Source organism: Mauremys reevesii, linkage group 9 (assembly GCF_016161935.1).
Source record: "Mauremys reevesii isolate NIE-2019 linkage group 9, ASM1616193v1, whole genome shotgun sequence".
Lineage (NCBI taxonomy): Eukaryota > Metazoa > Chordata > Testudines > Geoemydidae > Mauremys > Mauremys reevesii.
In genome coordinates, this window is record NC_052631.1 from 81094456 (window position 1) to 81116849 (window position 22394).

The 22394-nt window shown below is 44.9% G+C and overlaps 1 protein-coding gene and 1 long non-coding RNA gene across 7 annotated transcripts in view; one reads left to right on the forward strand and one right to left on the reverse strand.

The window, feature by feature from the left end:
- LOC120372633 overlaps positions 1–6740 on the forward strand; it is a 62028-nt gene extending 55288 nt beyond the window's left edge. The window contains exons 3-4 of one of the 2 annotated variants that reach the window (XR_005585081.1): positions 4798–4840; positions 6605–6725. This is a non-coding gene — a long non-coding RNA (uncharacterized LOC120372633). Of the gene's footprint in view, positions 1–4797; positions 4841–6604 lie in introns of both variants that reach the window. The other variant, XR_005585080.1, reaches the window with a different exon arrangement.
- HEPH (hephaestin) overlaps positions 1–22394 on the reverse strand; it is a 35162-nt gene that overhangs the window by 9870 nt on the left and 2898 nt on the right. The window contains exons 2-16 of one of the 5 annotated variants that reach the window (XM_039489898.1): positions 18648–18744; positions 16097–16308; positions 13348–13592; positions 12320–12532; positions 11625–11804; positions 10932–11186; positions 10179–10347; positions 8800–8939; positions 7551–7682; positions 6664–6875; positions 4714–4864; positions 4032–4244; positions 2894–3107; positions 2098–2237; positions 990–1121 (exon numbers count right to left, since the gene is read on the reverse strand). In XM_039489898.1, the coding sequence (XP_039345832.1) occupies positions 990–1121; positions 2098–2237; positions 2894–3107; positions 4032–4244; positions 4714–4864; positions 6664–6875; positions 7551–7682; positions 8800–8939; positions 10179–10347; positions 10932–11186; positions 11625–11804; positions 12320–12532; positions 13348–13592; positions 16097–16272 (2572 nt within the window). In that variant the 5' untranslated portion in view covers positions 16273–16308; positions 18648–18744. Of the gene's footprint in view, positions 1–989; positions 1122–2097; positions 2238–2893; positions 3108–4031; positions 4245–4713; positions 4865–6663; positions 6876–7550; positions 7683–8799; positions 8940–10178; positions 10348–10931; positions 11187–11624; positions 11805–12319; positions 12533–13347; positions 13593–16096; positions 16312–18506; positions 18531–18647; positions 18954–22394 lie in introns of those variants that run through there. The other 4 variants (XM_039489897.1, XM_039489899.1, XM_039489901.1 and 1 more) reach the window with 4 other exon arrangements.

The following is a 22394-nucleotide window of genomic DNA, read 5'->3' on the forward strand; positions in this document are numbered from 1 at the left end:
GAGTGCTGGGGGATGGAGAGCCAGCACTTCAGTCACTATTAGCACCAATTAGGTTCCCGGCAAAGGCCTGATTAGTCAGGAGTGTGCCTGATGATTAGGCCGCACTGGGGTTAGGAAGCTAATGAGCTAATTAGCCCATTAATAGACAAGTGGTTTAAAAAGAGTTTAGGAAGGCAGAAAGAGAGGAAGAGAAAAAGAAGGCAAGGTAATACTGATAAAAGGCATTTGCAGAGCAGAGCTGCCTTACTTTCCCTGTCCCTATCCCTCCTATTTTGGAGAAGGGATTAGAAGATGGGATACAGTTCAAAAGAGTGGGGACATTGCTATGTACTGATGGAGGGATTAAAACATTGTAAACTACCTGGTGGTGTTTATAGGCAAGAAGGTCTCAGAGAGGTCTGTGATTGTGGACAATGGCAAAGAGAGCTCCTGAAGACTTTCCAGTGATTTCCCCGTCCCCCCTGCCCTTGCAGAGAAATAGTCCTTGCTTGCCTATTGATGGGCTAATTAGCCCATTAGCTTTCTAGTCCTAGTGGGGCCTAATAATCAGGCACACCCCAGATCACTCAGGCCTTCTCCAGAGGATGCTAACTGATGCTAATAGTGGCCAGATTGCTGGCTCAAGCTCCATCTCTCGGCACTCTGTCACAGTCCCTCTCATTTCTAGAGATGAACCCTCCAGGCTAGGGGTGCACTGGTGGTGAGTAACCTGGAGGAGGGAATTTGCACTGCCACTACCCAGGTTGTGTGCCTTCTGTGGCTAAAGAGAGGATGGTACTGTCCAGGGCTGCCAAGCCAGTACATTAGATGAACAATAAAAATACACTGAACATGAAAGGCTGGTTTCTATTCAGCTCCAATTACTTATCACATTAAAACAAACACACCAGAATAACTTCTACCCTCCTAGCTGGGTCTTTTTAATGGGTTGAGTCGTCACTGCCGTATAAACAGAAGTTAGCCCAACAAATAGCTGACTACTGACTCACCAGGCTTTGCGGCTTCCACCTGTCCATCATTCCTTTCCAGTACCCCATGCGCATGAATGGAGTAGGCTTGTGTAGCATTGTTCTTAAACACAATGTTGAGGACATCTCCAACTTCTGCCCAGATAAAAGGACCTTGAAACAGGAAGATCACACTGTGAGTGCAGCTTCCATCAATGGCCAAAAGAGAGTATTTCTCTCTATCATTTATTGAAATCACTTTAACGTAGGGGTGGGAGGTGAATTATTCACCACTGTATCCCTTCCCCAAAGTTAAGAATCATAGTTAACCCCACATTCAAGACGATCCTGAAAACTCTGATTGTGAACTCTTCAGGGCAGGGAACGTGCCTTGTTATGAGCACAGTGCCCAGCACAGTGGGACCCAGTTCTGATCTCTGAGTGCCACCATAATGCAAATGATTCATTATCATCATCCAACGGTCTGATTTAACCAGACCTGACAGTGTAAAATGGCCTGAAACCATGACGGCTCATAGCCATAGCCTGCTCTTTTAGATTGGATATGCTGCCTCACGTTGCTTGTGCTGTACTGAAATATCCTGGAGTGAGGCAGTGGAGCTCTTGCCTCCTTAGACTCTCATAAGAATCCACAGCATGCTCCTCTGCTTCACGGTGCCTGGGTCTTTCTTTAATGATGCTACACAGAGGGGTTTCTTTTGCACTTGGAGATTTCCATCCATAGCTCTCAAAGTGCTTTACGAAGGTAGGGTTTATCCCTATTGTACAGTATCAGAGGGGTAGCTGTGTTAGTCTGGATCTGTAAAAGCAGCAAAGAGTCCTGTGGCACCTTATAGATTAACAGACGTATTGGAGCATGAGCTTTCGTGGGTGAATACGAAGTGGGTATTCACCCACGAAAGCTCATGCTCCAATACGTCTGTTAGTCTATAAGGTGCCACAGGACTCTTTGCCCCTAATGTACAGATGAGGGGGAACAGATGTGAGAACTGCGTTGGCCACAGCCACACAGCCAGTCAGAGGCAGAGTCAAACCCAGCTCTCCCAAGTCCCAGTTCCTTGGCTCTTTCTTCAGGACTAAGTCTCAGCCCTGTCCGAGTGAGAGATGCACCACTCAAATAATTGCTTACCCAATATCCCTAAATGCTCCTCATCGCTGGTCCTGTTCTTGGGTATTCTGAATGTCCCATCAGTGTATTCCCTGTAAATTGCCTTCTTGTACTTGGAGCCCAGAAGTCCATTCTCATTGCTCAGAAATTGGTTGCCATAGCTGAGAAATGCAGAGTGCTGTTACGTTAACACTGCTCTGTTTGCATTAAAGAAACACCACTTCTCTGTGGGCAGAGGGTTCATTAACTGAACCAGTTTCCTCCCCGAAGAGTCCCCAGTTTCATATGACATCAGCTGAGGGAGCTGAATGGCTCTGGGAGTTGGTAAGAGGATACAGAGCCACACACTTCCAAGCCACCCATTGGACTCTGTCTCGGGATGATAGTGATCAAAGTTACCGCATTCCCTTATGAGGGGTGGCTGCTCGCTGGCTTACGGGAAGGGTGTTAGGGGAAGATCAGTCTATTTGGTGGTGGACAGATGGCCTGCATCAAAAAACCACCACCTCAGCTGGCACCAGTGAGCAGCCAGTAATGAAAATGGGCCACAGAGATGGAATTTCCCTCTCTCATACAGATATGCAGGGAGCTGCAGAATACAGGGAGGAAAAACACTGCCAATGTTTGGATTAAAGGGGATAATTGGCCCCCGAACCCCTGATGAGGGCTGTCTGCAGTACCATGGCATGGTTAGCCAGTATCCATCCAATCAGCAGAGGTTTGGCTCTCTCCAGTAAAAAGCCGCTTCCCCTGTTTGAATGGGTTTTACAAAATTTGCCTGAAGGTGCCACAGGTTTCCCCAAGGTGCCCTCTTTACCTTTCCTGCCCAGAGATGTTGTGGTGTTCCAGCTCCCAGCTGCGATCTGGTGAGTAGTCCCACTCCACCTCTTGTGCCATGATGTAGTGTGTCCGCACCTCCTCGTATTGGGGTTCAGGAGCAGGCGCCCCTTTGCCACACTTTGAGACAGAGTAACGTGCCTTCATCCCAGACTGGTAATGGTTGCTAGTCTGACAGTAGATTTCAAAAGTGCCTAGGGGCATCATAAACAAAAAGATCAGCTCTAAAGATCTAAGCAAGTCCTTTCCTTACTATGTGAGATGAACCGGGAAATAGCTGTATTATTTCGTATGAATATGGTGCATACCTCTGTGTGTCTCTTTATGAGGTGTGTCTTGCTGTGGGGTCAGATCGAGAGTTGTTGTTAGAGGAGCCAAGCAGGAAGGCAAAACAATGGCCTAGGTAAGGAACATCCCAGCAAGCACTCACACACCAGCCAAGTTATTGGCTGTAAAGAAACTACCTGCTTGGTGCCAACAAAGTTACACAGCTGTTTTGCCAAGCATGAAAGAGAGATCAAAAGACACCGGCCAGTTAAAGGATTCATCCTGCAGAAAGGGAGGGGAAGGAAGGATTGACACAGTGAGTGGGTCTGCAGGGATGAAAACAAACCCTCAGATTCAGAAAGGGGGTCTGGGATAAACTGGACCTACCTGAGCTATAGCTGGAGATGCTAAGCTTAGGTATGATAAGATGCATATGTGACCTTTTGTTTTTAAGTCATTTTCCTACATGCAGTGTTCCCTTTGGCAAATCAGTACTTTGTTTTTGAAAAAGTTCTTTCTGTGTCACTGCAAATTTATCCTGTCACAGGCTGCCAGAGTGAGAGGACTGACCAGTGTCAAAATCAGTTGGGCCTGTCAGGTTAAGACAGTTGGGAAATGAGTGCTACAGCCCAAAGATCTAGTAGTTTATTAATGGTATGGCTGGGTGGTTCCACCGAGAGTGAGGGGCAGGAAGCCGGTGCTGTCCCTGCAGGGGTGCACTCAAGAGGAAGTGAAAGGGGTCTAAAGTGCAGCTCGTCCTGTAACTCTGACACCGCTTGTAGACAAATCAGCATGAGAGAACAAATATTAACATTTGAGAGAGCTCATTGAGAAGTTGTGCAGGCATCTACCTTCATGATCAGGCTGCATGAGGGCAGTAGCAAACGTGTGAGGGAACAGATTGGTTGCATCTCTCCTCATCCCATTCATCTGAATAGTGTTTCCCTGGAATGCGGCTCCATGCACATCTGTGTCAGTGCCCAGACCCAGAAAGTGCCAAGACACAGTGTCCCCTTTACATACTTCCAGCTTGGGCAAGTTATAGAACATAAATCCATTAATGGCTGCAACAGAAAAGAATTAAAACCACACAGTTACACACTAGCTAGGAGGTGACCTCTGTACACACATACCTACAATGTAGGGCAACCTGTGGGAATTGCATAGTGCTGTGTATTCCTCAGTACAGCTCACCAGCAATTCACCCCTGGGATTTGCTTGAGCCATGCTTTTGGGCACAGCAGGACCTCATGTCCCATGACCCATTCTCCAAGACATTGCTATGTAGAGAATTATCAAAAGAGGTGCCTTTGATGCAAATCAGAAATTTAATTCCCAAGTCCACCTGATCTCTCTCTCTCTCTCTCTCCCCTCCCCCTCCCCCCATGGCATGTCCAAGGTACCGGTATTGGGATCCTTAGGTGCCATGGCAGTAGTTAGCTATTCCAGAGTTTTTTCCGACCAGTTAAAGATGGACCCACACCTCATAGTTCTGTCCTCACTGCCTATGTAAGAGAGAGCACAGGGCCATACCATGCATCCTGTTGGACTCCTTGAAGCCTTCATCCTTTTTCACGAAAGCTTCTTCCGTTCTCAAATAGTATTTTATATTTGCAGGTAAATACCAGCTGAGGTTCTCATCAAATACACTGAACAGGAGGTAAAATTCCTTGTCGATCCCTTTCTACAATAATAATCACAATAATGATCATTCATTTTAAAAACACACAGATCACCCACACCTGTCAACTGTTAAAGTACAGGCTGCTTTGCATGATGGCAATTTCTAATTTTTTGTTTCTTAAGTTGTCCACTTCCACCTCTTAGAGGCCAAATGCTGATCTCTTTACTCATGCTGAGTAGCACTTACTTTACAAGTGGTCCTAGAGCAGCACTGGGACCATATGTGCAGGAAGGTGCTTCTCAGCATGAGTAAAGGGATCAGAATCTTTTCCAGACTGAAAAGTCATTCTCTCCTTCCCCCACAATCCATAGGTTCAGGTGCGGGACACTCCCCACCAGTTTCCAATGGGGTCAAAATCAGAACACTCTCCACTATGCAGGATCTGGAGCCGGGCCCACCTCACTCCTCCCTAATACAAGATCAGAATCCCGATTTGTTTCCTACCATCAAGCCTTGAAAACTTTGTTGAGTCCAGTTTGAACTGACAAGCAATGAGACTTCCACAACTTCTATTGAAGGACCTATTCCACACACACTAATATATTTCCCTGTGAGGAGAGCTTTGCTGATATTTAGCCAAAATTTCCATTTGCTCAGTTTCCTCCTCTTATTCTTAGTAATACCTCCTTGGACCACTCTTAATTATTTGACACGAGGATTTATTTACACACCCTCAAATACCTGTAAATCGTTTATCATTATAATCTCCCCTCCACCTGCCAAGTTGTACATAGTTTAATCTTTCCTCAAAATCAGACTTTCCTGCCCCTTAACCAGGTTTGCTCTCCTCTGAACTCCATCTAGTTTAGCCACATCATTCTGATCCAGAAAGCAAGATCTTCAAGGGAGGCTTTAAAAGCAGCTGCTTCGCAAAGTCACCAGCAACTCCCCAATCCACATTACAATGTATTCACAATCATGCAACTAGTTTTGTCTTCTGCTGCCCCCTGTTTGTCAAATGTGGGCCTGTTACTTCAGTGCTGTCAGTGCTTCCTGTTCCCCTTGTGTACTCATTGTGCTACCTTGGCAACACCTGTGCAAAAGTGATGACCATTTCTTCATTAAATTCCAAGGGAAAGTGTTAGTCAGCCCTAGGATTTCACTTATCTCCACATCACAAAAGCCTGCAGAACACCACCTATTTTATGTGCTTTTGTTGTAAAATCACCCCCTCATTTGAGTTCTTCTCAAAATGGGCTGAGTTAAAGTAGAACCTAGCTCCATTTGAAACTCAAAATCTTCCATCTTTCAAGCAAAAATTGCACAAACCTTTAGCAAAAACGGGACTGTTTTCAACATAGTATGAAAATGATTTTCAGTATTTTCAATTTTGTGGTGAATTTTTCACACACTTCTCATTAATAATAGGAAGAAAAGGAAGAAAAAGAATAGGGCATTCTGCCCTACGTATATTAGGACAAATGTATCCCTGTGTAATCCCATAACTGTCAGTATAGGGTCAGACCAAGGATTTTGACAAAACCCACCTAAATGCAAAAGGTTTCCCTTTCCCTTAAATTAAACCCCAAGATTAGATTAGTCAAAGATTAGTCAAATACCTCAGGAATCCAATGTGTTAGGCTTCTCTCATAAGACACTTTGATGCATGAATTTGGCATGGTTGAGGCAGCGCACGTATTCTGCCTAGATGCTTTTATTCTAATCTGTGGGCCTCCTCCACCCATGTATTTTTAATTATATTTCAGTTACCAAGGTTTTATTGGGGTCTCCTTTCTCCAGTTATTTCTTCACCATAGGACGAAGAGCCTGAATCATTGCAGTGGGAGAGCTGACTGTACCTGCTTGTTGCTGGTGTTGAGAGTCCCAGGTCTGCAGATCACCAGAGGGCCCAATAAGCCGGAACTGGGATCTCGGATGGGATTTATCGCAGAGGAGTACATCCAGGTCAGGCAAGGAGGGTCACTGGCAGTGGGTCCAACATGCTGTGGTACAGTCCAGTGGTATGTGAAGTTATGGAGAGGCTCAACTGAAGCCCCATTCCATGACAGACCTTTAAAACACAAGATGCTGATATGTATTCATGTATACAGCCCCTTTTGCAAGCTCTGCAGCACTTCAGTGTCATCTGCTACTGTGATTCATTTCACTCACCACCAAAGGACAGCCACTTCCGGGGTAGAATGGGGTAGCCATCATATATCTCAGAAATACAGTAGAGACATATTTACATATTACTGGACATACATGTGTGGGCAAATTTATTGTACGTGTCATGACAGAGGTGGGCCTGATGGCATGAAATAAAGAAATATATCCAATTAAATCTTCAGGAGAATTTTGGCAGGTGGAATATAGCTACCCAAATTACAGTGTGACCAGGGATATATCTCTGCTCTTGAAACAAGCGTCATGGGATCTTTAGGGGCCAGAAATGGTCAGCACCATGATTTCATCTCTTCTCCAAGAGATAGTACCTCCAGCACCACCTCCTCTGTGGTGCCATGCTGGGCAGTGGTTCAGTGATAGGTCAAAGGGAAGAACATCCCCTACTGCATCACCAGCCCCACTTCTCATGGTACACTAGCCGAGCAGGCCCTGCTTTGCTCAGCTAGCAAGGTCGGAGAAGACCACCACCCAATGGGGTGTGGCTGCAGACTGTGGAACCACACCACAGGGGTTGTCACTGCCTCAGTTTAGAAAGAGGAGGTGGGATGAAGTAACAAACCGTCGTGGTACAGCGTTCCTTCCCACTTCTTTCCATAAAGCACACCATGGGGTTGGATACTGAAGGGCCAAGAGGCTTTATTAGCAAATGTCACCAAGATAGTGTCTCCTACTTCGGCTTTTATAACTGGACCTGCACACGCAGAGAGAGAGAGGAGATAATGAAGTGATTTCCAAGATAACTGGACAAAGCAGGCTATCAATGGCCATTTTCTACCCAGAGTTCACAGCCACAGATGACTAACAACAATGGGCATAGAAGAAGCGCCAGCTGTCTGGTTTTGGCCATGCTAAGTAGGACTGCTGGCCCTTCGGGCAGACTGGCATTCGGGGCAGGGATGGGGGAACTATTTAAAGGTAAAATAGCTTGAAGTTTGACTGAGAGAATTCAGTGAAGCGGTTACTCCAGGCCCAAAAGGCTGGGATTAAATGGGAGGGAGAGGGAGAGCTACCCCCTTCTCCTTAGCTGGTGCAGTGATTTATGTCCTGTTCCTACTCACTCCCTGATCCTACTTTAAATCAGTGACCAAAGCTCCACTGACTTCAGTGGGACCGGATCAGGCCTTTCGTCTCCCTAATGGCCTCTATGAGAACTAACCCCAACCAGCCAGACTAATCAATCTATTACTTCATCTAATCTGATCTACTCTACTCTGATCTGTCACATTCCTGTTGTGTCTCACACCAGAATATTATCTAGGCATCAAATGCTCAAATTATAGACAGTACTAAAATTTATTCAAAGGAATTAATGCTGTGCCCCTCCATGCATGATTCATTCACTCTCCAAGTCCCACTCCTTTTGTCTCGGCATTATCTGATCACAAAGAGCATTGCCAGCTCCTCCCGGGAAGAAGTTTCTAAGCAGAAAGTGGAGTTTGCATTGTGTCCTGAAGACGCAGTCAGAAACACATAATCAGAAGCTCAGTCAGACCAGCTCTTTGCTGTGATTTGTTTAGTTAGAGATAGGGGTATAATGTGTTCCTTGCCCCTTCCTGGTAGCTTCCAAAGGTGGTTGTGGCAGAACAATACTGGGTCCCCACCAATCTCAAGACCACCCCATCACCCCCCAGTATAGGTCTTCCTTGCTCTAAAGAGCTGCATTGCAATGTCATGCAGGAAACACCTCCACCACAGAAGTTATAACTCCTAGGAATTATGGGACAGTGCCAGCCAATCAGCATTTTTGGTGCTGCTAGATCATTCTAAAAGGTGTTGTAAGAGGGTTTATGTTGCCAGACAATCCCTACCAAGTATCCCAAGATACGTCTCTTCTTCTGACCGTTGTTTTTCTACCCGGAATGTTGAATCAGTATATTCCACATACTTGGCCTTCCAGTAGGTTCCCCCAATCCGGCTGGCGCTATGCTTGAAGAACTGCTCAGAAGAGCTAAACACAGAGAACAAATTTCATGTCCTTTTACAAAAAGGCAAATTCCCCTGCCCCCATCAGGGCAGTGACAGCAGCAGCTCTCAGCTCTGCAGCCCTTCAAATTGAGTCAAAACCTCTGATTTTGAAAACCCAGCAGTGCCAAGTATAATAATGCCGTTAGGTAGCACTTTTCATCCAGGAGTGTGACAAAGCCCTTTACAAACTGATAGACTTTATGTAGGGATCAGCTCGCTCTTCCCAGGAACGCGGCCCACTCTCTGGTGGAACATGGCCACTGTTTAATAGCTATACAGCAATTCTGTACAACAGTTTGGGGTCAGGATGTACAGAATAGTATATCCAAAAGAAACTGCAGTACTGACTCAGAGGGAAAGATGCCCTCTATTGAATCAACACCACTTCAACAACACTTTCCATGGAGGTCTCAGGAAAGCACTACAAGAATTGGGATGTTTTGGGTAGTGTCAATCCTAACTCTAAAAGAAACACACATGAAATGAAAAGAGACTAATCCCCTCCCCTGCATTCCAAAATGTGCCCTCCAGAAGAAGCAGCAGAATCTGGTGGAGAGAGCACAGAGCCTGGGACTCTTGAGCTCCAACCATGGCTCTGCTACTGGCTCACTGTGTGGTGTGTTGGGCAAGTCACTTAACCACTGTGCAGTTCAAGTTTTCCCATGTGTAAGAAATGGGCCTGACATTTACCACCTCCCAGGGATGGGTGTGAGAATTCATTAGTTTCTATTTGCAATGTGTTCTGAAAATATTAAACACCCTTATATGTGCTAAATATTATTTCAGCTGTTCGGAATGAAAGTATGTAAAACCCTCAAGAGAGCTATTTATTTCAATCGCTCTGCATTTGCTGCTAGATTTCACATAGAAGGCTAGATGGAAGCTCAGTGTAAATCTGTAGTCCACCTATGCCACCCTGTGTCTGCCACGGGACTTGCTTTTTTAATCGTACCTACATTCTTTTATCAAACTTGCAGGCTTCTTGCTAAATCAGGTACAGTGAGTAGAGATGGAACTTGGAGGCAACTGTGCTGTGTCCCTCAACCGTACAGCATGCTGGGACACCTGGAAGCTTTGTGAATGTATGTTATGTGAATTGCATGTTAAACCATTCCGTTGAAAAAGGCGTTCCAAGTTTCCTTGAGAGCGTTTCTGTCAAGCTCGTATTCCAGACAATGGCTACAGATTTAATATAGTGCCTTGCATGCAAAAACCCTCTTACCTGCCTGGCTCCTGCAGACTTTTCCCAGTGCTCTGGTCAAGCCCCGAGGGGCCATAATTCCACTGTACTTCCTTTGCAGCTATATAGTATTTCCGAACTGTCCCATTCATGAAGGACTCCGGAGTTTTCTGAGAACACTGTCTGACTTCATAGACCGCTTCCATTCCAGCTGCACATGGGAGAAGCAAATGCACACTTAACTCCCGTCTGCCACTCTGAATGGAAGGCAGACAGAGGACCTATTTCTACAGTGCACCACCCATTCCCTTTGCACAAGTCACTGAGCCCAGTTGTCACAAATTGTGCATGGCTGGGAGCGGACATCGCATTAGGGTGGTCAGTGGACAAAAATAGCCCTCAGCCACCCTCATGTGTACCATATAGGTACAGCCCGGAGAGACTACAGGTCCCAGCATGCAGTGCTCCACTTTGATGTAAAGCGCCTTCTGCAGCACCACCAGGTGCTCCAGTCCTGTGATATTCAGTGCTGAACAAGAGATGTCACATCTGGCATTTGTAATCCCTGTAGGCTGCACCTTCATATTAAAGACCAGGATGGCTGTAACTCACAAGTTTTATGCAATATAAGGGGAGCCATCAGATCAAACCATTGATTACCCAGCAGGGGAAGGCCTTTTACCATGGGACATTGCCCACAAGACTGGTCTGCTTCATCCCGTAGTGTCAAGGGGCCACAGTGGGGAAGTGAATGGGGGCCACAGGGTGCAGGACAGATTCCAGACTGTGCCTTACCTTGCAGGTGATTGTTGACCTGACAGCTCAGAAGCCATCTCCCGTTGTTACTGGGGATCATGTCAGCTGTAACAAAAGTGGCTGGAAAGAGGCTGGCCACGTCAGACCTGTGGCCTCTAATGGTGAGTGTCTGTCCATGGAAGAAGGCTGTGTGAACGTCAGTCTCACTGCCCATCCCAAAGAGGTGCCATGCCACGTGATCCCCAGCACACATTGTCATCTCAGGCAGGTTCCCATACACATAACCATTAATAGCTGTAAAACCAAGTGAATCAGAAGCAGAGATCAGGAAAGGGGTGGAGGTAGGTTTCACAGCTCCATCCTGCAGGTCCCATTACAGAAACATGGGACATTCAGAAAACGGGTCTCAGCAGAACACCTTTCCCTTCTCCTGCCCAATCCCAGTGAGCCTGCTTCCATAAATCATTTTCTAACATGGATCTTATTCTCGACATCAGATTAATGGCCACACGTTCACTGACGGTAAAAGCCAAAACCCTGACAAAAATTATGATTGTTTTGATGGTGCTGATATGGCTGCCCCTATGATGGGGCATCTTTCAGCACAAGGTCTCACTGGCTTCTCAAACCATCCCTGCACACATCAGATGAGACTGCACTTCAGGGTATCAGGGAAGGAGCTCCCCAGGCATAGATTGACTGGGCAAAGCCAGTGTGAAAGGTGGCACCCACCATGCATTCTGTTGCTCACTTGGAACTCCTCATCTTCCTTATCAACAGATTCTGGGTCTGTGCAGAATGATGCAATATTCTCATCCAGGTGCCAGCTCAGGTTCTCATCAATCACGCTGAACATGAGAAAGAAATCAAGGTCCACGTCTTGCCGTCTTTGAGATGTGCCAGTCAGAGCTCCTAGGGCAAGAGAGAGGATGAGTGATTTTCCAGCCCAGACTATCACTGAGGTCTGCCAATGCACCTCACCCTAGACCTGCAGTACTCCCTGCTATTCCATTCCTAAATTCCAATGTGTCTCACTTCTGATTTACAGCACCCCCTGCGCTCCCGGATCTTTCAATAGTGTTGTCACTCTTGCTGAAATCCTGTAGGGTTTGGAGGAGGCTTGGGGGCTTTGTCTTTCTTTCTTTCTTTCTTAATATGTACAAATGGGGTCTTGAATTTCCACTTGTGCATTTGAACTGATTCACAGAGCTGAGAAGTTAATGTACTAACTCTCTACGCCACAAAGAAATAACAATCAGAATCAATCTAGAAATTGAGAACTATCTCAGATTACATATAAGTTCCACGTGAACTAGAGAGCTGTCTAACAAAGCATCACTGCTTGCGTTACCATAAGTGAGATCATTGCAAAGTCTTCAGTATGTGTGAAGCTGTAACTCTGAGCTGTCTTTCCCCTGAGGTTTTACCTTCTTTGCATGTCAGTAATGGCCCAATCAACCCAGAAGCAATGTCCTTCGGTGCATCAGTGTGAGAGTGGTAGACCCAGGTCAAGCAGGTTGGGTCGTCAGCCACCGGGCTGTGATCTTCAGGGACAGTCCAAGTATATGTGTGATTCCCTCCTGGTGGAACAGCATCATCCTTCTTATGATCCTGTGAGGACACATCGGGGTACAGGGACCCTGGAATAATTGAGCAATCACAGCATCCATTCAATTTTGGCAGAGAGTATATAACATACAAACATGTACTGCATTTCTCACACTAGATACAGCACAGACAGCTGCAAGTTACTTTTACCACTTCTGTAGCACCTTTCAAATTAAGATTCACACCACGTAATTAATATAATCATCATTTTTCCAATGGGCAAATTGAGGCACAGGGAAGTTGTTAAGTGACTTTGCCCAGTATGCTGGTGGCTGAACCAGAAAGGTGACTCGTGGTCCCATGTTCTAAAAATTGCTTCTTTATATTCTCATTGGAAAACAGAGAACTGTGCTAAGTTTCAGTTCAAATCTGCAGTACCCCAGAAATAGTTCCTTTCTAAATTCCCTGGGACTATTTCAAACAGTGACTCTCTGTTCTGATAGTCTATCATTCCTGTGGCACCTCAAGATTCATCACATTAAAGACATCTAAATATGCATTGCACTATAATATAAACATTTATTAGCTACTAGCTTGCTGATCTTCAGCTGCTGTATTCAGGCAATGAGAGTGTTACTAAGATTGTGTTCTTTAGGAAGGAATTTGGACATTTTGTTAAGGAGTTCATGTTTGGAAAAAGTCCACCCATCTCAGATGGTACTGTACTGCTTAGGAACCCAATAACCCTGCATGCGGTGGCATTGCTAAAAGCCTAACTATACCAGTTTTCCAGGTGATACTGCTTTGAGCCAACTCAAACAAGACCCCTTCTCAGCTGGCTTTGCTTTCCTATATACTCCTAAATTCACAGTGGGAACCTGAATCAACTCAGCGGGGGATCATTTACCTTCTGAGTCCTTCTTGTAGAAGACGCCATGAGGATGGACCGTGTGTGGCCGGTTGGCAAAGTTTTTTAGGTGCACGGTAATGGTGTCACCCACTTCTGCTCGTATGATGGGCCCAAGAAATCCCAGCCAGGCAGGTTTGGGGATCTCTCTTGTATACGTGGAGTCTGAGTATTGCTTATACACAGATTTTTTGTAAGTGCTTCCCACCCTGTCCTTGCCAGACTGGAGGAACGTAGAGGCTTCTCTGTTAAATTCAAAACAGGATAACAGATTGTGAATAATGTGCCATCTACTACAGCTGCATACCATGGGGAGTAGTGATAACAGGGACACCTAATGTAGCTCTCAGCTGATTCCTAGAGTCTCTGCTGTGCCAGCGGTCTATCCCTACTCCTAGTCCAGCATCGTGCTTCCTCTTCCAGGACCCTATGGCAATGCTGGGACTGCAATCCGACTGGACAATAACACTGGCCTCGCTACTCTTGTCTGGTTTTGAATGTTGTAAAATACGAGAGGAACTGACACAATGTAATAGATCAGCACATCAGACCATCTAGTTTGAGAGACAGTTTCTGGCTACGGTCAGTGCTGAATGCTTCAGGGGAAGACCTGACACAGTCCCCCTAAATGTATTTAACTGTGGATGCTATACAATGGTGGGACAGGGGGAAATTTCTTTCTTATCTTATGATCATTTTATGCACTGAAGAATGAAAGTTGAGAGCCCAAGTGATTGCTATCCTACCTATTGTTCTAGTCCTTTAAATCTAGTGCAGACTGGAGCTATGCTCTGTGAGTTGCAAGGGGGAACAAAAATCTCCTGAGCGCTCTCACAAAGACTGACACAAGAAAAGAGGGTGAGGTTCTAGTCAAAAGCCGATGTGAAATATTACTGGAAAGAGTAGTCAGCTGAGGCTGATGTGTCCCCAGCACATATCTAACCTGCAGAGTTTAAACCTCTTACAAGTGTCCAATGGTCAATACAACAGTGGATTGCTTTTTTTTTTCCTTTCCTTTCCTACTAGATGAGAGGTGAATCTTGGCTCAAGTATTAGTGTGTCAGGTCATGGACGGTGAAGATATTTTTTCCTAGGCATCATCATTGCTGCAGCAATAAAAATAGTCCTGGCACATGGGCAAATAGAAAAACTGTTCTGTATTGGCTCAGTGCTGTACCTCTGAAGTCAACCTGGAGCTTTGTCACTCACAGTAATAGAGCAGGGTGGAGCTGTAGGTATGCGGCTCAGAGCTGCACCACATCCACTGAGTCACTCCTGCAGCCAGCTCTTCTATGTAGCAGGGCCACAGCAGATGTTTTAAAAAGGGATGAGAGAACCTGGCAGTGACTTACATTTTATGAAATCTTATAAAAATTATATAATGTAGTGTAATAAGTGCTAGCTCTTATTTAGCACTTTTCATCTCAAAGTGCTTTATGAAGGTGGTCAGTATCATTATCCTTGTTTTAGAGGCCCAGGGAGGGAAAGGGACATGCCCAAGGTCACCCAGCAAACCGCCCCCCCGCCCACACACACATACATTCTCTCTCTCAAAAGGTTGAAGCTGTTTCCATTTCAAAATGAAAAGCCCTGACATTTTGCCAGCCTGATGCACGTGTGATCTAAATAGTTATAGAAAAAAATCTGTTTATTGCAAATTTAGTTTCATTTTCAAACCTAGGCCATATTTTCAACTAAAAAACTTTTCCTTCAAAAAATTTTAACTAGTTTTATTATTTATTTCCCTGTGGACATGAGTTCCACAGACTAATTCTATGTTTAATCTCAATGACTGTCTCTTTGTTCTTGTATTATTATGAGAGAAGGTGAATAGAAACACAAGATTTACCCTCTCTAAAATATTCATTATTTTATATGTATTTTCTATTATGTCCCCACTTATTTGTCGTCTTTATAAACTAAATAGTCCCAACCTATTAAATATCTCCATATATGAAAATCTTTCCAGGCCTCTGATCATTTTTGTTGCCTTTCTCTGAACCATTTCTATTTCTGCTATATGCTTTTTTAAAATAAGTGATCCAATTGTACAAAGAATTCATGGTGACAGTGTAGCACCAGGAAATGGATTTTATTTACCATGAAAAATTTCAACAGGAAATACACAATTTTCATTTTCAGAGAATGTTTTTTCAGAATTTTTCTTAAGTTGTGATTTAAATGACTTGGTTTGGTTTGGTTTATTTTTTTGCTTTTGAAAACCAGAAACCAAATATGGGGTTTTTTTATTACTGAAAACCAATTTTTTCTCAGTTTTCAGGCTGTTGGGTTTTCAACAAAATGCTGAACATTTTTGATGAAAACATAAGCTTTCTTGCAAAAATTTCCACTTAGTCAAAAAGGTATTTTTTTGTCACAATACATTTTTGACCACCTCTAACTGCCTGTGTACATAATGGTATAAAATTCTCAGGCTTCAAGGTACATAAACAGATCACCTGCTAGGGTCAGGAAGAAATATAGTATCATGCAATAAGGTGCATTCTAAAGGGTTTGCACTTTCCTCAGTAGTATCTGGAATTGGTCAATGTATATTGGACTAGATTGATCATTGGCCTATCCCAACGTAAAAATTTCTATGTTCCTACGATAAAAACAGGTTAACCATTAAGCCAATAAAGATCAGATATGTGACAACATCAGCTGCTTGCTAAACAAAACTTCTTGCATAATCCTCCGGAGCCATTTGCTTTTTTTAGACTCAAATACTTATAGGTGTTAAACATACGGGTCATCTTTAATGCTTCGGCCTGTGATTATGTTCTTCCCTGTTGGAGCATAATTCCATTCCACCTCACAGATACCCAGGTAATAGACTCTGGTGGCACCTTCAGCAAAGATGGGCAGCAGCAGCAAATGAAGGAAAAACAGAGACTGAGGCAGCAGTTGCCAACAAGATTCCATCCCAGCTTGAGGTGAAGGCTCTTCAGGAGCAGGCAACTGCTTTTTTGGAAAAGAAACAAAAAAAAGAGTCTGGAGTAATGGGACAACAAGCAGGCTTTGACGCTCATAACTTAGTCCTAGGCAGTGTGGTTTGAAGGTCCAGGATTTCTGAGAACATGGGGAGGAATCAACATGTAAAAACTTCTGAGGTCACCATTTAATTATATCAGAATGAATGGGAAAATTACAAGGATTCTCAGCTCCCATGCTTCAAGCATAAGATAGTCACCAGCTCCAGGATGAAAAACAAAATCCTCCACCTCCACCCCGCACCCTGGTCTATTAACATACAACAAAGTGTACCAAAGGAGTTATACCTTCCTCAACAGCATCTGACACTGGCCACTGAAGGAGACAGGGCAATGGACTATAGACAATTGGCTTGTCCTACTGGGGTAATTCCTATAAGGTGGAGGGAGGTTTGGCATGCCTTGACTATCTCTCAGGCTGACCTAGGCAACTTTCTCAAGTGTTTCATTGGATCGTATTCTTCTAAACTGCTTGTTCTGTAGTTTTGGGTCATGTTGCTGTACACTGTAAAACATCTACTGTGCTCCACTGTGGGTGTTTGTACTGCTATGGTGGGTTAAGTGGTCCTTGTAAATTGGTTTCAAATATGCTTTGGTGTCCTTCTGAATAAAAAGCACTATCGGTTATCATTGCCTTTACTAGCCCTCCAAATATCTCTTGTGCTAACATAGAGAGCTAATGGATAGAATCCTGAACCAATTCATCTGTCCCCAGAAATTAATGGTAACTGGCAGAAGTGATTGTTAATCAATCCCAGATAGTCATTCAATTTACAAGGCTGAGCTTTTCACTGCTGGGTATTCAACCTGGAAAACCCCTCTTTGTGGTATACCCAAATGTGTGAACTGTTACCACACATTCCTCTGCTCCAACTGAGCACAGTCTCTGAACTTGTGAGAAATTTCAACTCTACAATCCAAAAATATGTAAGTCTCATAGTGTTTTTCATGAGTAGCTTTCAAAGCGCCTTGCAAAGGAGATAAGTATCATACCCATTTTACAGATGGGGAAACAAAGGCAAAGAGAAATGCAATATCTTGCCCAAGGCCTCCCAGCATGCTACCAGCAGAGCTAAGACTAGAACAAAGGTCTCGTGCTACTGCTCCATCCATTAAGCCACACTTAAGGTAGTTATTAGCTACTTGGAAATGAAAGGACATACACTCATGCTCTTCTTTAAAATAGATTTCAAACCAATTTGATAACTAAACTGTACATGTGCTATTCAACACACACACAAATGTCATGTTGAATAGAGAGAGGAAGCAGTGATCAGCCAAGAGGAGCAATAGATGGTGTAAGAAGCTGGATTAGCCTGAAACCTCTTACCCTATTAACACTGATTGCCGAGAAAGGGTAATCTGTTGACTCATCTAAGTGGCTCATTAGCCACCTGGATATAAATGAGGTGGCAGTGGCTATCTAGGGGAGAGGATTTCTGGGATGTGATTCAGTAGCCCTAAAGGGATACCTAAGAGCAGTCAAATGTGGAGAGAAGTTTTGGTCTAATCTTTATATTTTGTTCACAAAATGAGATTTCAGGAAGAGGGTGAGTTTTGACTTTATATCAAGTATAGATAGTGGTTTTAAAGCAGATTTGGAAAGGAGTCACTTACAGGTGGGTCACTTGTTCTAGAAACCCAATATGACAGCATTAGTTGGTTTACTGAATACATTTTACTTGCATGGATGTCCACCTAAAACTAAACTTCCAGTGACTTGTCCAGCCCTAATGCAAAAACCTGAAATGGAATCTTTGAGATTGCCTCTCTTTTGGGGATCTTTCTTTCAAAGACCAGGTCAGGAGCAAAGTAGGGGTTTGATTCAGGATACTACACTTTCCTGTGCTCCATTTCTATGAAATGGTGAAGCAGCTCAGATTCATAGGGCCTGATTCTGCTATCACTCACACCTATTTTTACCATAGTGCAACTCCATTGGCTTGTAAGGAGTTATTCCTGACTTTACACTGGTGTAAAAAAATCAGAATTGGGTCCATGAACTGAAGGAGAGAAAACAGACATTTCAACTCCCTTATTCTAATCACCTCTGAAATAGATAGATCTGTTTAGACACTAAAACATACATTAAGCATCTGAAAGCTGAACATTATTCTCTGATACTATAAGAAATGCATATAAAGGAAGACAACTACTATTCTTTACTTCTCTCCTTGTGGCATGCGAAACTCCATATTATCAAGTTAAACCAGTCGCTGTCTTGACTATCACACTTCCGCTACTAAGAAACCTCTACCCAAGAAAAAGAAGAAAGTATTAAATTAACTTATCTGCTGTTTTACTTACTCTGTTGAGCTGGGTTAGAAACAGGCAATGTTGAATGGGTTAGTCATTGCTGAGACTCTCTTCTTTAAATGCCTAGAGCATTGTAGAAATAACGAACCTGGAAATATCAATATATGCAGAGGGGGCAAAGTCCAGGTTATAAAGAAGGGAGATGCCTAGCCGTTAATTGATAGGTCTGAGCTGTGGGTTGTCTCAGGAACGTACTAGACACTGAATAGTCAAGACGTGAGCAGCCTGACTAGCTATATTCAGGTCACAAATACTATAGAAATGCCCTACATAGGCATCACCCATAATTAGGGCCCTTCCAAATTCACAGTCCGCTTTAGTAAATTTCATAGTCATAGGATTTTAAAAATTTGAAATGTCATGGTGGTGTAACTTTGGGGATCCTGATCCAAAAGGGGGCCATGGGGGTCCCAAGGCTATTGTAGGGGGGTTGTGGTATTGCCACTCTTATGTCTGCACCACTGTTGGCAGCAGCACTGCCATCAGAGCTGGGTGGTCAGAGAGCGGTGGCTGCTGGCTGAGCACCCAACTCGGCAGCGAGCGCTGCTGCCAGCAGCAGCATGGACGTGAGGATGGCATGGTATGGTACTGCCACCCTTACTTCTGTGCTGCTGCTGCTAGAGATAGGTCTGACCTGGCCCTGGGAGCAGCTCATGCAGGACTTCCTCTTCCCCTGCCCCTCTGCAGCCCAGCTGGGACTAGCAGCTGGAGCCTGGCGCATGGTAGGAGCCCCAGAGCTCGGGGAGGGCGGGTGTTAAAGAGGCCTTGAACTGGCTGTGTGTATGAGGTGGGGATGGTGTGACCACTAGGTGGTTGCCCACATTGCCCACCCATAAGGCTGGCTCTGCCTCCCCACCCCACAAATGATGCCTTCAGAGCTGGGTTCCAGGACAGTAGCCACCGCTCTCTGGCTGCCCAGCTCTGAAGGCAGCTCAGAAGTAAGGGTGGCAATAGTACAACCCACTTACAATAGCCAGATTTCACAGGGGACACCATATATCACAGTCTGTGACACTTTTTCCATGGCTAGGAATTTGGTAGGGCCCTACCCATAATTTAAAAATAATATCTGCACATCCATGTTTGTTTTGCTTTCAGCTTTTAAAAGCTACCGCAACCTCTCCATGTGGCACTATAGCTGAGGATTAATTATGAAACAGGAAATCAGGTATGTATTTTTTTTATGACAGGGAGGAAACAAATTGTATTAATATAGCTAATTACATGCTAGGAGAAAGGCAATGAAGATAACAGATACCACACAGTAGACACTCCCTGTTCTTTTTTTCTTTTTCTTTCTCTTTCTCATGCTTTCATTCAGAGGCTAACTGGGTACTGGGGCCTCTTCCACTTTGCCCCTCATTCATCTTTCCTGCTTTGCCCTAAGGTGCCCTGGCACGGTGACTCTCCATCTGAGGACTGGACAGCACTGCTTGTGGAAGAGCCTGTTAATCTGTTTTTGTGCCTTGGCCAGAGGTGGAGAGATCACTTCAGAGTGATAGGGGGTTGAGCATGCTGCTCTCTCCACAAGGCTCTAAGCCTAGGAAAATCTGAAGAAGTGGGTTTTTTACCCATGAAAACTCATGCCCAAATAAATCTGTTAGTCTTTAAGGTGCCACTGGACTCCTTGTAGCCTATGAACAGGAATTCATATTTGATCTCCATTGGGGCAGGGGGGTATATATCCCTTGGAGTCAGCCTATAACTGCTTTTAATACAAGGATTTTATATAAAGTATAAAACATGTATGTACTTGTTAAATGCGTGAATCCCAGTGTGCTAAATTAATTTGCTGCAAACAACAGAAACAATTATATTAATAATGCACATAAACCTGGGCAGCTGGGACTAAGTAACCTGGAACTTCAGCTACAAAAACACAGGGTTCTACCACTTGAGCTGTCAGAACTCCCTTAGCTAATGCTAGTAATAGGTCCCAGAACAGTGTTTTTAAATTAATTCCCTAGCACAGCCTTGGCTGCAGAACATGAGGGAAATAGTATAGCTTAATAGAGAAACTACAGATGTAGAGAATTCAAAGGCTGATAAGGCTAGAAGTTTTTATAAGACTTGTCTACCATTGCAACTGTGGATTAGCTGACTCCTGTCCTAATTGTGTCTATAAAAACAGACCTATTAGAAAAGAGCTGGTAGGGTTGTTTCACTGGTAAAGCTCAACAAGTTCTCTTGCTTCATCTCTGCATTGCAGCCAGACACGGCCCACAAAGAATATACCCATGAGATGTACAGTATTGCTAACTGTAAGTGCTGAAAAGTCGTAAGTCAGTCCTCCAAGAATAAGACTTGGAAAAAATGGAGAATTAAAAAAAAAAAGGTTTTTCTGTGCCTTGTGGGTACACTCTGGTTCTCCACAATGAAGACTAGAAACTTTGGCCTTGATCCACAAAGATATAAGGGCACCTAAATCCCACCACGGCAACCCTCAAAACTCCTGCTGAACCCTGTAAGGCATCGGGTGAGTTTAGGCATTAAGTTTCAAAGTTCCCTAGGCAGCTATGTTTGTCTCTGGGCATCAGGGCCGGCTTTAGGCCAATTCCACCAATTCCCCCGAATCAGGCCCCGCGTCTAAGAGGGCCCCGTGCCCAGTGGCAGGGCCGCCAGGGGGGGCAAGTGGCCGAGAATCCCTTCCCTGGCTAGAGACTCCTTTTAAAGTTTTACTCATCCGACGGCGCTCCGGGTTTTCGGCAGCACTTCGGCGGCGGGTCCTTCACTCGCTCCAGGTCTCCATCAGCACTTCAGTGGCAGGTCCTTCAGTGCCATCGAAGACCCGGAGCGAATGAAGGACCTGCCTCCGAACACTAGGATCGCCACCTGGTGAGTACAAGCCCCACGAGTTTTTTTATATGTCTTTTTTTTTCAGTCATCCCTGCTGCGACACCGTTGAAACTTTTCGAATCGGGACCCACATTTGCTAAAGCCAGCCCTCATTACGGTTCCTATGAGTAGGGCGCCCTGCACTAGGTTAGGGTTCTTATGGGTAGGGCACTTGGAGCGAGGGTCAGGGTTCCTATGGGTATGGCTTCCTGCACTAGGGTTAGGGTTCCTAAGGGTAGGGCATTTGGAGCTAGGCTTAGGACTTCTATGCGTAGAGCTTCCCGCCCTAGGGTTAGGGTTCCTATGGGTAGGGCACTTGGAGCTAGGGTTAGGGTTCCTATGGGCAGGGCTTCCCACCCTAGGGTTAGGATTCTCATGGGTGGGACACCCCGCCCTGGCGTTAGGGTTCCTATGGTTAGGGAACTTGGAGCTAGGGTTAGGATTACTATGGGTAGAGCTTCCTGCCCTAGGGTTAGGGTTCCTAAGGGTAGGGCACCTGGAGCTAGGGTTAGGGTTCCTCTGGGTACGGCACTTGGAGCTAGGTTTAGGGTTCCTATGGGTAGGGCGCCCCACCTTAGGGTTAGGGTTCCTAAGGGTAGGGCTTCCAGCCCTAGGGTTAGGGTTCCTAAGGGTAGAGCACTTGGACCTAGGGTTAGGGCTATTATGCGTAGGGCATTTGGAGCTAGGGTTAGGGTAAATATAGGTAGGGCTTCCAGCCCTAGGGTTAAGGTTCCTAAGGGTAGGGAACTTGGAGCTAGGGTTAGGGTTCCTATGGGTAGGACTTCACGACCTACGGTTAGGCTTCCTAAGGGTAGGGCACTTGGAGCTAGGGTTAGCATTCCTGTGGGTAGGTCACTTGGAGCTTGGGTTAGGGTTCCTATGGGTAGGGCTTCCCGACCTAGG